A 17,158-nucleotide genomic window follows, 5' to 3' on the forward strand; every position below is an offset into this window, starting at 1 on the left:
TGGATTCTTCAATAAATTCATTTACAAGATGTTTCACATTCCATCGTGTTGACACTGTTCTAACAAAATCCTTAAGGGATGTGCTTTGTCATGAATTTTAAAATATATATATACTTATTTTTTATTTTATTTTTTTTTTTAAGAAAAGCGGGAGATTGTTACTCTTTTGTTTTTGTTTGTATTACATGTTCATCCGCTAGGGGCACTGTTGTGCTAGGAATATATGTTTATGCTTTTGTACTCTTCTTCAGTTGGAGTCGTCTGTTCGTGTGTTGTACTTGGCGGAATAAATGGCTACAAAGAAACAAGTTATTTTTACTGACTAACAACCTCTTCAGATTCACTGCAAGACTGACTGCTACTGGGGATTCTCTTAGAAGAGATTTGGATGATCCGAGTTGCAACATTTGATTTCCTTTTGGGGTAAATAAAGTAGATGCTGCAAAAACCACAAAATAAGTAGTTTTGATTTAGTTTCTAGTGGAAATATCTTTTAATATACTTGAACTGAGACAAAATTTACTTAAACTTTTCAGCAAGAAATAAGAGCTTGTTTTAAGTAAATAATTCCTTAAATTGGAGAAAACAGGCAGATTATTTCAGTGTTTTTAGTGAACTTTTCTATCAATCCCAATGAATTACTGACTTAAAATAAGCCCATATTTCTTGCTGAGGAGTCACTTGGGATTCAGTTTTCTCTTATTTCAAGAGTACTAAGATATTTGCAATAAAAATTAGACCAAAAATACTTGGTAAGATTTTGTGTTTTTGCAGAGTATTTGAATTTGAATTTTCCTTTTACATAAATTAAAATGAAGAAGTGGGATTGTTTTATAGGACATAATGTTTCAGCTTGTATTTAACACACCTTTCTGACAAAATAACTTGTTTTTCACCAATAAAAAGTTGGATGTAACTTTACAAAGATCCAATCCTTCATCTAACTACCATAATGTTCACCTGTAATGTGATTTGTTTGCACTCAGCTGATCCCCGGTGGTTAAGCAGCCATCTTGGAACAAGAGTAAAACTGGATGCATTATTTCGCTGAGCTGCAGAGTGGTCAAATAAAATAAACAAAGGCAGCTGGATTTCATTTTTCTATTTAATTTCAATCTAAAATCTTCCATCTAATCTTCAACCTAAAAGCAATTTTGGGAAACGAGACTGCAGTCATTGTTTTAAAAGTGGGATCAATGATAAATCACATCGGCATCGTTAGTAAGTGATGCTTTCTTGAGAAAACGCAAAGGTTTCCATCTCATGAAAAACGACTTCAGACCCAGAGATGAACTACCTTTGCTTCCAGACGGAGACGATCGATGGTGTTCTCCGCCTCCGCGTACTTGGTCAGCAGCTTGTCGTAGTCTTCCTGCAGAGCGACAAAAAGTGAGTGGATATTCCTCTGAGCAGTTTTGTTCTGGAAAACCAGATTCTGAAGTTAGACTGTGAAAGAAAATTAGTAGAAAGAAAGTAAAATAATTTCTGAAGGATGATAGAATCTAGTAAAAACACTTGGTATGTTTTTGAGTTTTTACAGTGTATTATGTATTAACGTCATTTTATAGCACAACCATGTAACTGTGTTAACTTCAGCTGATAAAAAATGTTCTATACATCAACTATGACCTAAAATAAGTTTTATATAGTAATTTATCACCTTGAAATTGGGCCTCTGTCTCTTTAAAAACTCCTGCTCTTTTTGAAGCTCTGCCTTCAGGAAGTCATCACAACATGGCTCCTCCATTAGCCCTTTAAAACATTTTTAGCAGCACTGAACTGACAGGTGTCTCGCTTAATGAGTTCAGCAGATCCACCAGATGTTTGCTAATTGCTGCTGGCTAGTCTGAAGGAGCTGAGTGGAGGAGTTATGGCGTGGAAGCTGCTCAGAGGAAGAGCTGTGCCTTGAAGGCGGGGCTAGGTCCACCCAAGCATTTTGCACAGCTGAATGGTTGCCATGGTGATTAAAGGATTTCTCAAACATGCATGAAAGAATCAAAACAACACTCCAGGTTTGTTTTGATGATGGAACAACAATATAACACGATGTACAGCTCAAAAAAGTCAATTTTACATAATATTGTGCCTTAATTTAAAACCTTGAAATTGGGCCTCTGTCTTTTTAAGAAGCTCCTCCTCTTTCTGACACAATGTCTTCAGCCCAATGGTTCTCCATGATGCTAATTTTCCATATTACCCAACCTAAGTATTATTTCCCTGCCGCTTTCAGTCAGGTTTGCAGTAGACGGCTAGCTGAGACGCGTTTCCTCCAGATCGTACCTGCAGCTGTTGCAGCAGAGTGCTGGCCTGCTGCCGACACCTGAACTCTGGAGGGACGGTGCAGTTGGGAGCCTTGGTGGGCGTGTTGGTATCGGAGGAGTAGGAGGATACGTCACTGTTGAACAGGACTTCCTGAACGATGTCGGCGGGGGACTTAAATACGAAGGGGGGCTGCGGCGACATCGTGGCTCTCTCTAACGACTTCTTGCCTTTCGGAGGCTTGTAACCTTGCTTAGGGAAATGAATCCTGGGTTCCACCTTCGAGAAGTTTGGGATTTGATGAGTCAGTGATGCTCTCCTGGAAAGGAAAAACAAAAATGAAAGCTAAGATATGAGGTGTCAGTAGCTCATAAATCTTTAAATTGATTAATTTTAAATAACAAAAAAAATAAATTATTCCTTAATGGAAACACTCCGATTTCGGGGGACATAAAATAAATCACATTTTACTGCAAAACGTTTTGTTCTATAGAATCTGGTGGTTTTGTCAGCAGTACACTTTTTTCACATCACGAATTAGATGATCAACTACTGACAGAAATGACAAAGAAGACAACAGGAAGTAGTAGGGGGATGATGGGTTTTTTTCCCGAATAATGTGCTGCTTTCTCTAGTGTAAAATCACCGGCTACAATTTCCCCAAAACGTTGTTTACGTAGCTGCTCCAAAGTACTACAGTAAATATCACTGATGTTTATCTTAGTATTACACAGAGGTGGGTAGAGTACTCAAAATCCCACAGAAACTGCCCTCGTAAAAGTGTTCAATGACATCCATATAAATATGGACTGTGGGAGAACCACAGTGCTGGTTCTGTCGGACCTCAGTGTTAATCATGACATATTACTGAATGGACTGGAGAGTTGGGTCGGACTCTCCGGTCCAGTGCTTAACTGGTTTGAATCTTACATAAGGAACTTCTTTGTTTCAATTGGAAACTTCTCATCAAAGAGGTCAAAGGTCACATGTGGGGTACCCCAAGGTTCAATCCTAGGACCCTCTTATTCAATATTTATATGCTCCCACTAGCTCAGGTTATAACAGGAAATAATATTAGCTACCATAACTATGCAGATGACACACAGCTCTATGTTACGATGTCACCAGGTGACCTTTGACCCCATCCAATCACTGAACAGATGCTTAGAACAGATAAATGTGTGGATGTGCCAAAACTTTCTCCAGCTGAACAGAAACAAAACTGAAGTTATTATTTTTTAACCTAAAGAGGAACGATCTAGACTAGAGTCATAGATCTAGAGTTATAGATCTATAGTTACAGATCTAGAGTTATAGATCTAGAGTCAGTGCACAGCTTCAGTTATTACAACTAAAAACCAGCGATCAGCCCGAAACCTGGGAGTAGTGATGGACTCTGACCTGAACCTTCAGAGCCACATAAAGACAGTTACAAAGTCGGCCTTCTATCACCTGAAGAACATTTCTAGGATTAAAGGACTAATGTCTCAGCCAGATCTAGAGAAACTCATCCATGCGTTTATCTTCAGTCGTATTGATTATTGTAACGGCGTCTTCACAGGTCTGTCCAACAAATCAATCAAACAGCTGCAGCTGATCCAGAATGCTGCTGCTCGTGTTCTGACTAAAACCAGGAAGATAGAGCACATAACACCAGTTTTAAAGTCTCTCCACTGGCTCCCTGTAGCTCAAAGAATAGACTTTAAAATACTGTTGCTAGTATATAAATCACTAAATGGTTTAGCACCACAATACATTAAAGATCTGCTGCTGTTGTATCAACCTTCCAGAACTCTCAGGTCTTCTGGTTCTGGTTCTGCTCTGCATCCGCAGAACCACAACCAAACGAGCAGATGTGGCATTTAGCATCTATGCACCAAAAATCTGGAACAAACTTCCAGAAAACTGTAAAACAGCTGAAACACTGACTTCCTTTAAATCTCAACTAAAAACCCACTTGTTTAGAGTTGTATTTGAAACGTAATCAATTGCAAATTTATTGATGGAATCTGACTTGATGTTCTGTTTTGATTGTTGATTCTATGTTGCATCGTGTTTTTGTGTTTGATTTGATGTAAAGCACTTTGAAATGCCTTGCTGCTGAAATGTGCTATACAAATAAAGTTTGATTGATTGATTGAAAATTGTGATTATGTAATACTCGTAATATATTTTTCCTGTTTATAAGTTAGACAGGAACGAGACGAGAGCTAGCTCTAAGTTTGTGGCTTGTTTATTGTTGTCATAGCAAATCCATAGCAACTGCCTGCCAAGATGGCTGCCGGCTACAAAGTTTCCAGAAGTGCGACGTCTCATGAGAACTACATATAACACATCAGCATTGTTCCATTTCACCCATATATGTACAAATTATTTTTTTACTTAACACCAATATTGTCAATGTCTGTAGGTTTTTTATATTATTCTAGCATTGTGATATTTGTCATCATATTAAAGATTTCAAACAAATGTAATTTGTTTGAAATAAAGTCAAAATACTGTACAACACATCATTATCTAGTCATATTTTCACATTTCCTGGTCACCATTCTTCACTGGAGGACAGCCATAGTGCCTCGCTACCAATGCATTTAGCAAGTTTTCTGGGGGAAACTAACTGGGATTCTTAATGACTTATCGCGTGAACAGGCAATTTTTATTTAATTTCTTATTTAATGTTATTACAGAAGTTGTGAAATGTTGCTGTAGTTTTCTTGACATTAGCAGAATACTGAGGAAGATTTGCTACTGAAAATAATCAGATGAGCCCACCTGAGCTCGTCCGTTCCTGCAGGGTTACTTCTGGCTCCAGCAGCTTTCATGTTCCTGTCACAACCTCTGGCCTCTGGCGAGCTGTTCTTGGCCCCACCGAGGGAACTCGTCCTGGACTTCAGAGCTCCAGGAGGGAATCCAGCTTTCTGCTTTTCTGATCCTTCTGAGAGAATATTCTCCAACACAACTTGTTCAGAAATGCCCATGGTTGGCTGAGGAGAACCTCTGAGCTTCAGCTCCAGGCGCGGCGGGCTGGACCTCACGCTGCTGCGGCTGGAGTAAGACTCTGTTTCTGTGTCTGGGTAGGTTTCTGTGTCTGGGCAGGTTTCTGTGTCTGGGCAGGTTTCTGCTTCGATCCCAGAAGCAGCTGTGAGCTCCTCCTCGGTGAATGTGTAAAGGTGAGGTGAAAAGGAGGAGGTGACCGTGGACTCGGAGACCCGACCGTTAGGCTCTGGGTTTTCAGCTGCTGCTATGAAGGAAGAAAACATTCAAAATTACTTTTACATAAAAGAGGTTGGTGTTTTTAACAAATACTTTTGATAAACTAGCTCATTTTACGCAATGATTTACAAAGTGGTTTCTCAAAATCTTTAGTTTTACAGTTTTAAACTTAATTTGTAAGAAAGGTTTATCAAAATGCAACAAAAAACCATTCTAATAAACAAATACAAGCTTACATTTACAAAAATAAACTGATTTAATTCTGAAACTGATTGACTTTAAGACAGTCATTTTGGACGAAACATTTGAATGTGATTTATTATGCCTCTTTGAAAAGGTTACAATAGACCTATGGGTGATACAAAACATTTTTTGCTCCAAATCATTCTGAGATAATTAGATTTTAACCGTTTTAGGGCGTCTTATCACTTTAAATCCAGATAAATTGCTTCTGACCACGCCCCCTACTCAAAGTTTGCATTCGTATATGAAAATGGCTGCAAACAGATGTGCAATTATACAACCCCACATCTTTGAAAAGCATTAGTAGAGCCTCCTGCACAACCAACAACATTGCAGCAAGTGGTTTCTGGATGGTAAGTCAACAACAAAACAATTGCCATTCCCAGCAGCCATTGTACAGAACATATAGCGCTAAAACCAGCTGACCAAACATGCTGGAGGTCCTCTTTGGTGTAACAGGTAGGATCTTACACTTGTTACCTAGCAACTGTAACCAAGGGATGGGGGAATTTAAAACCGCTCATTTTCAAGACACCAAAAAGCTTTAACTTATTGCCTAAAATTAGTTTTTAGAAGCAGTTAAGACCCAAATAGAAGTACAAAAACATGCAAAAAGTTATTTTTTTACAGTAGTTCCTCTTTACAATATGTCGAATATTTAATCATTTAGTATGAAAACGAGAACATTTCCAGGAGGAATAAACTCACGGGCTGGCCGGGGTTGAAGATCGTCTCCTGAGGACTTTAGAGATGAATCCTTGTCGCCACCACTAGGAACCGTGTCCTCTGGGGAGCAAGGATCGCCACTCGGGTTTCCTAATTCCCACTCCTCCAGGGCCTCCGACAGCCCAATGATGCCATCTTCATTCATTTCCCTGAAGAAGTCATCCTCTTCCTTTTTGTCATTGTCGTTGTCCTCCTCCCAGGAGTCGTCCGAGGTCAGTGTGGAGGAGGGAGACTCTGGGATGGGCGACGGAGTCCACTGGAGAACCCCAGATCTGCTTTTTCTTCTGTCCATTCAGCCCTAACGTCTCAGCTTCTCAGTCGAGCACAGGGAATAGTCGCATCGTTCTCAGGTTCTGTGGTACCAACAGAAACCAGTGCAGTGACGCTTCATTAAAATACCGACAGTGAAATTGAAATGCGGAAGATCAAAAGTGCTGAAATTCAACAAATTATGTATTTATTTCTGATGTTCATTATATGGGTAAGAAATCATTTCATGTTTTTTCTTTGCTGATTTATGGCAATCCTGTCAATTTAAACTGTGGAAGGTTGTAAGTGCCACAATACAATTATAACTTTTTTTTTTATCATAGCTGTGTAATGTATCAAGATTATTGATTATTGATTGATGTTGAGCCTTTAGATATGCATTGAATTTTATATAAAATGATAACATTTATAAATATGTATTTGGCAACAGTTACTGGATGGTGGCATGTTTGGCCCTCCGTAGAGAAGAAAAAATTTAACACAGGTGAATGTTTGTCAACGGGTAGCTATTTTGGTATATATTTACACAATTAAAATAAATATACTTCATTTCCTCTGTAAAGAAACAAATTTAATATTATATTATTAATTTTTCCAAGTAAATTTAAAATTTTATTTTTGCTTATGGTTGTATTGTATTTATTGATTAACACTTTGGATGCAGTAGCTTGTGAATATTTTTGTGAATTATTTCCCATTGGGAATCAATAAATTACATTCTATTCTAGATAAGAAAAACAAAAATCAATTTAAAAAAAGCAAAATAATTTTTTTTCTTGAATAAAAATATACAAGAAAATTTAAATAGACTAATGAATATTTTTTTACAATTATTAGTATAATTTTAACCAGAATTTTAGTTATTTCTAAGATTTAAAATATCAAAATCACAAAAATAAAGAGACAAATGATACCAAACGAAACAAAAACTGTGTTAAATAATTAAAAACAATAAATGGCCACACAATTTTTAAAATCTATAAAGTACAAGCAGAAGTTTTGTTTGTCTTGTTTTCTGTAAGCATTTATCTGCACGTCTAAACGGTCGTCAGATTTTAACTGATTACAGAGGGCTAATCCTCTAAAACAGAAACTAGAACAGACATAAAATATGTTATTTTATATGACGTGTAGCTTGGTGATGATGTAGGATAATAAATTCAGGATCCCAGACAAAAAAAAAAGTGTCAAAATGTGCCTGCCGTGTCATGTGACCTCAGAGGGATTAATATAGATGTTTATTTAATGTCTTATGATTCACCTCATTGTTTTATTGAGTTCAGTCTTGTTTACTTGAGCATTACGAGGCTGCTGCCTTCACACAGAGAAGTAAGATTAACATTCGCTGCTGTGTTGCTACAATGAAACCCCACGGAGCGGCCGACTTTTTAAAATCTATTGTTTTATCAGTAGAAACATAAAAGCTCACCTGTTGACTCGTTCAATCTCCCTGCAGAACTGAGGGTTTATCTCAGCTACCATATGGGGGTTAATCTGCTCTAAACTCCTGCCAGGGGGCTTCACTGACACCCAACAGACCCCGATCACCAGCATACATCTACAACGCTAATCAGCTGACATTCAGGGAGCTGCCATCTTGGACGGACGTTAAAGAAATTAAGGGTGAGAAAAAAGGAAAATAAACTGTGTTTTTTTTTTTATTTAAATGGCGGTGAAATCAGGTCATGTTGAGGATGGGGTGAAGCACGGCCTGATAGGCGGCTCAGATATTTGACTGATAATCTACTTATGGTTCACCAAGCAGAGCCGAGGACACTGGAGGCTCACGCAAGAGGACCAATACGCAAGCTATGTTACCAATGTTACTAAAGCTTAATAAAACTGACCAAATAACAACAAAAAAAACATAGAAAATATTTTCATTAACTGAAATAAACAAAAATGGTCATTTAAAGCAGAGTTGGAAAGAGTATACAAAAATTGTACTCAAGTAAGAGTAACATTACATCAACATGTTTTTACTCAAATAAAAGTAAAAAGTAGCCATTAAAGAAATACTCAAATGATAGTCAAAAAGTATTTACCGAGTAACTGATCAAATTATCAATCATTTAATATTTAAAAATTACATAATCAGATGGAGCAACATATAAAGTTAAAAGTAAATTTTGGTATTTTAAGGACCAAAATGATTCATATAAATAACATAATTACAAAACAACTAAATTAAGCCAAGAAAAATTTTTCAAAATCAGTTTCTTTCAATAAAAAACCTTCATAAAAAATGCAGATATGTGTCTGCGTCTGGTGTTTTACTGAAGTAATAATTCATAATAACTTTCACCTTTTTCATTTCGGCAAAAATAATTCACCAAGGTATGAAAGAAATGTAATTACTACTACAAGTAATAAAAAACTAAACAATATTTTTACTAATAAAAACTACCAAAACCACTCTTAAAAGCTTATTAAAATTAAGTGAATTAGACAAAAAGTCACAACAAAATAAAACTAAACTATAATGAAAAACCCAAAATTATTCTAAACCTGGAAGTGGACCAATGAAATAACATCCAACATATTTTGCTTGGCCAATGTTTACAGTTATGCTAAACTAAAAAATAACATTTGAAAGGACTTTGTCAAATAGTCTGTAATTGTGCCCTAAATTGAAAGGCCAAAGCCACAATCTGGTGAGAATATATTGTTTTTCCAACAGCTGCTGAATTTGGAAATTAATAAAAAAGGATTAAACACTTTTAAAACACATTCTTATGTTCGGCAGACTTTAAAATAAATATTCTGGTAATTTCTACACGTTATTGTTTGGGTCTTTTTTTGTCATTTTGAAATATAAAGCTGTCCTAATATATTTTTCCCCAATATAAACTTATAAAACCAACAATTATAGTAGGTAATTAAGACTTATGATTAGTAGTAAATAGTGTGGTCTAGTAAAACTACTTCTAAAACTTTTATTTTTTTTTTTAGGACTGTTCAAATAAATGTAACTGAGTAATTAGATAATGCAAACCTTTGTAACACAAACAGCATAAAAACTTAGTTTATTGTCAGCTCCAAATTACCAAAGAAAGGAGCAGCAGATCAGATGCAAAATGCAGGTTTTTACAGCAGCGTCTCGTTGCCTAGAAACCATAAAACTAAAAAAAAGAAAAAAAGAAAAGACAAAATGAAAGTCCCACCCCTCCGTGTCTCCATGGCATTCACACCACAACAAACCACCCACTGAGAACTACACACTGAAGGTTAAAAGAAAGAAAAAGCAATGTAAACTTATACCAACAAAATTATCTAATTCGTCACTCAGCATTAACGAGAAAGTGCGTCACAGAAAACCGTTAGCTAGCAGTTCAAAAGTTCGTTACGGTTTACAAACACGGACAACAAGTTAGTTAAAAATAAATGTCTTCAGCCCATTTTAAGATTAATTTTGACATAAAAACGGTGTTACCTTGTTTTACAAAATGTTACAGGACGTCTTTCCTCCAGACAACGTTGGCACAGGTGACATTTAGAAAGCTAATTATCATCAGTCCAGAGCGCAACACTGATTCTGCTGCCTGGAAGGCTAATTACCCCGAGCAGAGTGAACGGGTTAAATTTCGCCCTACGTTATGACTTGCAGGTATTTCTTGGTGAAATTATTGACACAAGCGTACCCTTCATCTGATTGAAAGCATTTGTGTGCTTTAGAAATTAAATATGTTCCACCGATTTTCTAAAATACGTGTTGAATTTCTGGAGATTGCAGGTAGTGTTTACCTTACAGTCAGCGCTGGGGGTTTTGTATATCCTTTCGAAGTCAGCCTGAGTTGTGATTGGTTATTATCTTAAAAGGAGGCGGGATATGTCTTTCAAGAATAAACCTTAGTAAATGTAGTTATTAAGCTACGCCACAAGAGGACACTGTTTAATAACATTTTTTTAAAACTTTATACTCTTCCAAATAAGTTTTAAAATCAAATAATTAGCTAATATATTTATAAATTTTACCCAAGTAATAGTGAAAATTTTTTTGGTAGAAAGTCTACTACCAAAGAAACTGATGAAACTATTAATCATTTAATATTTAAAAATTACATCATCAGATGATGTAATTTCCATTTTACAAAGTTAAATGGAAATGTTGGTATTTTAAGGACCAAAATGACAATAATTTATATAAGTAACAAAAAAAATAACAAAATCAGGCAAAATTAATGTTTTCCAAATCAGTTTATTCCAGTATAAAAGTTCAGAAATGTTAAGAAAAACTGCAGGTGTGTGTCTGTGTCAGGTGAACTTTTGGCTAAAACATGTTTGTTTTTCACTCAGGGGGTAGAAAATCCAGAAATTTTACACAAGTAAGAGTAGAAATACTTCATAATAAAAGTACAACATCCCTCCAGGATTTAGCAATTTTTTATTTTTTGCAAAATTATTGACTTTTGGTGCTAGCTCAGAAATATTTTCAAAAAAAGTGCAGTATTTGTACTTATGTAAGATAGCAAATGTGACATTTTGTCGTGTTCTTCATGAGGTTGAGGCAGCAGAGTAGTAGAAGTAAGAAACACCGCCACCTAAAGGTGGGAGGTACCATCACTTAAACCCCATGTTGTTAATTTTTGCAGAAAATTTGCAGTAAACTCACAATGAATTAGGGCCAAAAGAGTTTGTGGATTTGTGTGAAAACTGGAGGGACTCACTGATGTAATTTGGCAATAAACAGATAAAAACTGCTTTGATTTGACCTGTAGAATAATATTTAAGCACATGTGTGTTATATTTAAATATAAAAAGCTACTGCTGGCCGGATTTGGTCCCCGAGCCTTCAGTTTGACACCTAGTAGACGATGGATGGATGTTAACTTTCATCCATCAGCAGTGACAAATCAGGCTGAATATTTTTTCTTTTCTTCCATATTTCCTCTTCTCCACCTGATGGAAAGTGTCATTTGTTTCCCTGAGAACACACACACACACACACACACACACACAGGCAGCAGCTTGAATGTCACGTCTGGCATGTCTCTGATGCATTAATTGTCCTGAGATGCCCTCTAACGCAGGAAGAGAATATGGAGGCAAGAAAGTGTCAAAAGTTGGGGACAGACTCAGCTTTAGCTTGTTTTAATTTTTATACATGGTATTTTGCAGGTCCTAAACGATTAATGAGTGGAAACTGACATGGTGATATTTTTCAATATAAATGTATGGAGTTAAATGGGGGTCAAAACTTTTTTAAAAAAGAAGGAAAAAAAGACACTGAAAACAAATGACTAAACATAGAAAATGCCCACTCTAAAACACAGCCAGATATTTGAAACTGAAAAAATAGAATCTGATAAGTGGATTTAGACTTTTCCACCTCCATGTTTTGGTCAATTTTTAATACTTTTTATCAGCTTCAAATTATTGTTTCAGTTTTTTTTAATTTCCAAAATTTTTTTCTGATTAAACATTTTTTCAGTTTTTTTCTCAATTTCAAAAGTTCCTTTTCAGTTTCAAATCAATTTATTTTTAATTTTAGTTAAGTGAAATCCAGTTGAGTTTTTTTTTTTTTTTCAGATTCAAAATTCATTTTTTGTTTTATATCATACTTTTCCCTTAGGTAATTTTTTTAGTTTGAAATTATTTAAATATTTCATTTTAGTTTTAAAAAATTGTTTTTGTTATTTTTTTCAGTTTCAAATCTTTTATTCAAATTCAAAATGTATGTTTTCAGTTCAAAATCTTTTTTGTGTTTCAAAAGATTTTGTTTTTTATTTCAGTTTCAAAAAGGTATTTGTTTAATTTTATTTTTATTTTTCAGTTCTATATCTTTTCTCATACAAAAAAATTAGACAAAAAATATTTTCAGTTTCAAATTACTTTTTTCAAATGCAAAGTTTCTGTTTTCAGATAAATAAAAAAAATTCACTTTCAGTTATTTTTCTTTGAACAAACCTTATGGCTCTAATGTAGCTCCATATAAATATCCTGGTATGTCTTCTTCTTCTTTAGATTTTTACGGCAGCTTACATCCATTATTGTTGTTCCAAGTGACTAGAGCAGAAACAGGCCCGCAGCATCACAGATTCTCCACCGTGTTAAACAGCAGGTTCTTCATGTGGTGATCAAAAAGAGCAAAATCAGGCAGATTAACTTATCTGAAAAGGGTTTAAATAAAATGTTATAAAGTTTCTTTTCTCAGGATTTTGGTGGATCTTTTACATTTTGAATCTGTGAAGGTTAAATAAACTTTACTTTATTAGTCTGTTGAATCCAGAATCAGCAGTTTGATCCGATGACAGACTCACTTTAAGTCAGTTTCCATCAATCAGTCGCTGACATTCACCAACGGACAGCAGGATGTGTTGGAAAAGCTCATGTGGTGTTTTCCTTTAAAATGACTGACGAGTGTTTGATGGTGATTTGTCAGAACCGTCCAGGCAAACCGTTTCCTCTCTGCTGATGACATTTATATTCATCTTTAATCACCATCTGCTTGTTTTGACCATATTTCTCTCGTTTCGTCCATTAACCGCAAACAGACACGCGCCATCTGCAGAAAACAAACAGGATGCACCTTCCTGCACCAAGTACAGATTAATTTCTATAATTTCAACCCAAACCGGCCCAACATGAGTCAACAGTGATGAACAGAGGAGAAAAACTCCACAACAAATTAGATTCATTTTTGTTTCCTCTCCATCTTTTATCGCTTATCTGCTAATTACTGTTTCTAAAAACGGAGCGAACGTGGACGCCCACTCGCTCTGCACGTAGGATTTTTATTTTAATATTTAGCAATGTCATTCTGTAAATGTCTCATTACTTTCCCTCTCGGGTGTAATTGCTGCTCCTGAAAGGCCCACAAGAGGGGAATGTGATTAAATGTAGCTGATTAAAAAAATTAAATCATCGTCTGGGGAACCGGTGCAGTCTGGGGTGAAAGGACACAGCAGACTGAGCCTTGCTCATCTGAAAACATAGAAATATCGTTAAATAAAATGGAAATAACTCAACTATTTATGAAAAATAAACAACTTGTGCAATAAAACCCAAATAAAAAAGGCATTTTTCTTACTACTTAAACTAAAACATTTCAAAACACGTACAAAGTGCGTCTTATTTTGTAGAGGTAAAATGCTAATTTGTAGATTGTTGTTAATTTTGAGATTTGAGTCAAAATTCTGAAAAAAACTCAGAATTCTGAGAAAAAAATCTTAATACTGAAACTGAGCTCAGAATTTTGATGAAAGGGTCAAATTTTAAGATTAAAATGAAAATCCTGAGAAAAAAAGTCAGAAATCTGAGGAAAAAAGGCTGAAAATTAAAATCATCAGTGGATGTTTTGATGGGATTCTGATCCAAAACATCTCCTCACATAAACAGACAAATAATTCACCAGACACTGAACTAACCTTCTTGTAAAAGATAATGAAAGTAAAAACTAATATAGTATATAAAATATCAGCTTGTTTTTAACTGCTAAAATGTATTCCTGAAAAAAAGATGTAATAAAATATGTGGTATATAATTAAATCTGTGATTCAGCTTTGTGATGCATTCAAACGACAGGCTGTTTGTGTTCAACAGAGGAAGATAAATCGGGGAGATTGCCTGGTACATCCATAATTACTTCCTTCCCAAACAGTTCGAGTTTTTCTATCATCTGTTCAGATGCTGAAATTATGACAGCAACTCAGGCAAAGAAAACTTTACGAGCAATATTATGCACCTCATCTCTTATTTTTACAGAAAATTATAACTGGGATAAACAGTTTAAATTGCTTTAAAGTCAACAATATGTCTTCTTCGATGGTATTTTATTTTACCAAGCTGATATAGATTTAATTTCTTCATCTTCAAGCCGCTAGGTGGCAGTTTTATAAAATCTAATTAGTTATCCACTAAAAATCTGCTTCATAACAGTAAAATACATTAGCAAAGTTACCCATAAAGTACAGCAGAAAACCTGACGGACACTCTAGTGTTAACATTAGTGTTAGCATGCTAACGCTAACAGTAGCATGCTAACGTTGCATTCTAAAGAAGTTAGATTTTCTTGGAAAAGTATACAGCTCTGATTTTAGTTTATAGTATAGTTACCTTTAGTGTAAAACTGAGATAAATACGTCGTTTTGAACTTGTGCCACTGATAGAAAATGACGTCAACTGCTACATTTAGAAAAGAGCACAGCCGCCATTTTAGGTTCGGACAAACAAGAGCGTTAAGCTGCGTTTTGTGTCTGAACAGCTGATTTTTGTTGGTGATCGGCTGGTTTAGGTTATTGCCCACAAAGGGCTGTTAGCCAACCGCAAAAACACTCAAAACGAAGAGCTGTTTTACGACACCGAGCTGATATAGTCACAATAATGCTGCTCAAGATGCCGCAATCTATTCACAGGCTTTTCAGAATTCATATTTAATTGCTAGCGAGTTTTAGCTACCACACCGTTAGCCAGAAAACAAATAAAACAAAACCTACCGTTCAACCAAATGCCTTCTTGCCGCTCACTTTGAGTCCTCCTCATGTCAACCATTGTTTAAGTTTCTCTACTCTGAGCTTCTGTGTCAAATAAACGAGACTCCTGTGAGGCCTTCATCTTCCCAGGATGTTAGAAACTCTTTTTATTTTAGACTCTCTGTGCTGTTTGTCCGAACATCCTTATTTGTGAACCAATATTTTATCCACAGTGAGCCTATCTCAAATTTACTTGGTAGATTTGAGTTTTAAGACTAGATTTGTCTGATGGTGCACGAGCTATTTAAACAATTCAGATTTATGAGGGGAAAAAAGTCAGAATTTTGATTTTTAAAAAGACAGACTTTTGAGAAAAAAGTCAAAATTCTTAAAAGTCAAATTCTGAAATTCATCTCCAAATTCCGAGGAAAAAAGGAATTCTGAAATTCATGTCAGATTTCTGAGGGAAAAAAGTCTGAAAATGAAATCCAAACTCTTAGATAAAATTAAGCATTTTGAGATTAAAAGCAGAATTCTGAGAAAAAAATTCTGACATTTGTGTCCAAATTTTAAGAAATTAGAATTCTGAAATTCAAATGCAAATTCTTAGAAAATGTCAGCATTTTGAAATTAAAGTCTGAATTATCAGAATAACATCATTTTTAAAATATTTTATTGTTGGCCCTAATCTTCTTCCATACTTTCCATACTGCAGGCATTGGTGAATTTTTTTATCTGCTCTTAATTGTCTGTGGATTGTGGCATGTTGAGCTGCTTTTTCAAAGTAATTAACCTGCTTTATGTCATACAGGAAGGAACAATTTATAAAAATTTGTTAGAAAATTATTAAATAACCCATTTTTATTGATAACTGACATTTATCTGGTACCCATTTAAGTCTAAATCTTTGCATTTCTGAACTCTTCATACAAAAGGTTTAAAGATAACTCAAAAGGTTACACATGTTTTTATTTATATAGGAGCATTTGAATGTGTGCAGCATATATCCATCTGTATCTACATATGTCCATTTTTACATACAGTACAAACCCGAGCTTGTAAAGTCAAGCATCCGTCGGTTCCAGCTGTACAGTTCACTCTCGGACAGAAGCAGAAATAAAGGTTAAAAAATAAATAAAGGAGACGTCAGACAGAAAGAAACCAGAAAGGTAAAGATTCATGAATCCTGGCTGCAGGCGCATCGGGTCTCACAGCTAGAGGTAACACGTTGAGGAAATAATGCCTTTCAGTTAAAGGTTGGATTAGAAAAGAGAAGGGCTCAGAGATCAGTCGGTGGTTCTGTTTCGGTTTGTGCCGTCGGATCGCCATCGTCGTCGCCTGCTAGCAGCTATAGCGCCACGTTGAACTCCGTCACCAGGAAGTCAACGTGGTCCCTCTCTTTGGTCTTGAAGGCCTCGGCGATGAGGCGAGCGGCGTCCCGGTGCTCTCGGCCCCTGAGGGAAACCCCGTTTACCTCCAGGATGATCTGACCCACCTTCAGCTGGCCGCAGTTATGGGCCGAGCCGCCCCTCTGCAGCACAAACACAGGAAACACAGGAAACGCATCAACGCAGCACCAAGACAAGGTCACATTTAGAGCTGCACTAACAGTTAATTTGCTTTAACATATTTATTTTAAACAGACAAAATGTAAAAACAAGAAAAAAATTAAATTAACACCAATAATCTTCCCCATTGACATTTTTTGTTTGAAAAGAAGCAGGTAGAAGATACAAGATATTATGACTTCCTGCCAACAAATATTCTATCGATTAATCTGATGATTAATGGGGTAAAAAATAAAATTAAACACTTAAATCAATAACATATCACAATATGTATGAAATGCTTACATTGTTATAAGTATTTCATTCTAACCATATAACCAAAATATTAAAAATGAAAATAAGCAAATAATTCAATTATTTATTTTGTGAATAATGCTCAGTTTTATTTCAGTATCGTATCAGTTTTATATTTATACCGACCAAAACAAAGTATGGCGTCACCATGGATATTCCTTTAATGCACTAAAA

The 17,158-nt window shown here is 35.5% G+C and overlaps 2 protein-coding genes across 9 annotated transcripts in view; both read right to left on the reverse strand.

The window, feature by feature from the left end:
* akna (AT-hook transcription factor) overlaps positions 1–15,248 on the reverse strand; it is a 31,872-nt gene extending 16,624 nt beyond the window's left edge. For 2 of the 6 annotated variants that reach the window (XM_044095726.1, XM_044095721.1), the window contains exons 1-5: positions 10,145–10,448; positions 6,424–6,794; positions 5,032–5,500; positions 2,281–2,578; positions 1,298–1,372 (exon numbers count right to left, since the gene is read on the reverse strand). In XM_044095726.1, coding sequence (XP_043951661.1) covers positions 1,298–1,372; positions 2,281–2,578; positions 5,032–5,500; positions 6,424–6,733 — 1,152 coding nt within the window. In that variant the 5' untranslated portion in view covers positions 6,734–6,794; positions 10,145–10,448. Of the gene's footprint in view, positions 1–1,297; positions 1,373–2,280; positions 2,579–5,031; positions 5,501–6,423; positions 6,795–9,758; positions 9,834–10,144; positions 10,449–15,146 lie in introns of those variants that run through there. The other 4 variants (XM_044095722.1, XM_044095724.1, XM_044095725.1 and 1 more) reach the window with 4 other exon arrangements.
* Positions 15,249–16,073: 825 nt separating this feature from the next.
* Positions 16,074–17,158, reverse strand: part of whrna (whirlin a) — a 122,510-nt gene continuing 121,425 nt past the window's right edge. For all 3 annotated transcript variants that reach the window (XM_044095729.1, XM_044095730.1, XM_044095728.1), the window contains one exon: positions 16,074–16,653. In XM_044095729.1, coding sequence (XP_043951664.1) covers positions 16,471–16,653 — 183 coding nt within the window. In that variant the 3' untranslated portion in view covers positions 16,074–16,470. The remainder of the gene's footprint in view (positions 16,654–17,158) is intronic.

Source organism: Gambusia affinis, linkage group LG17, assembly GCF_019740435.1.
Source record: "Gambusia affinis linkage group LG17, SWU_Gaff_1.0, whole genome shotgun sequence".
Lineage (NCBI taxonomy): Eukaryota > Metazoa > Chordata > Actinopteri > Cyprinodontiformes > Poeciliidae > Gambusia > Gambusia affinis.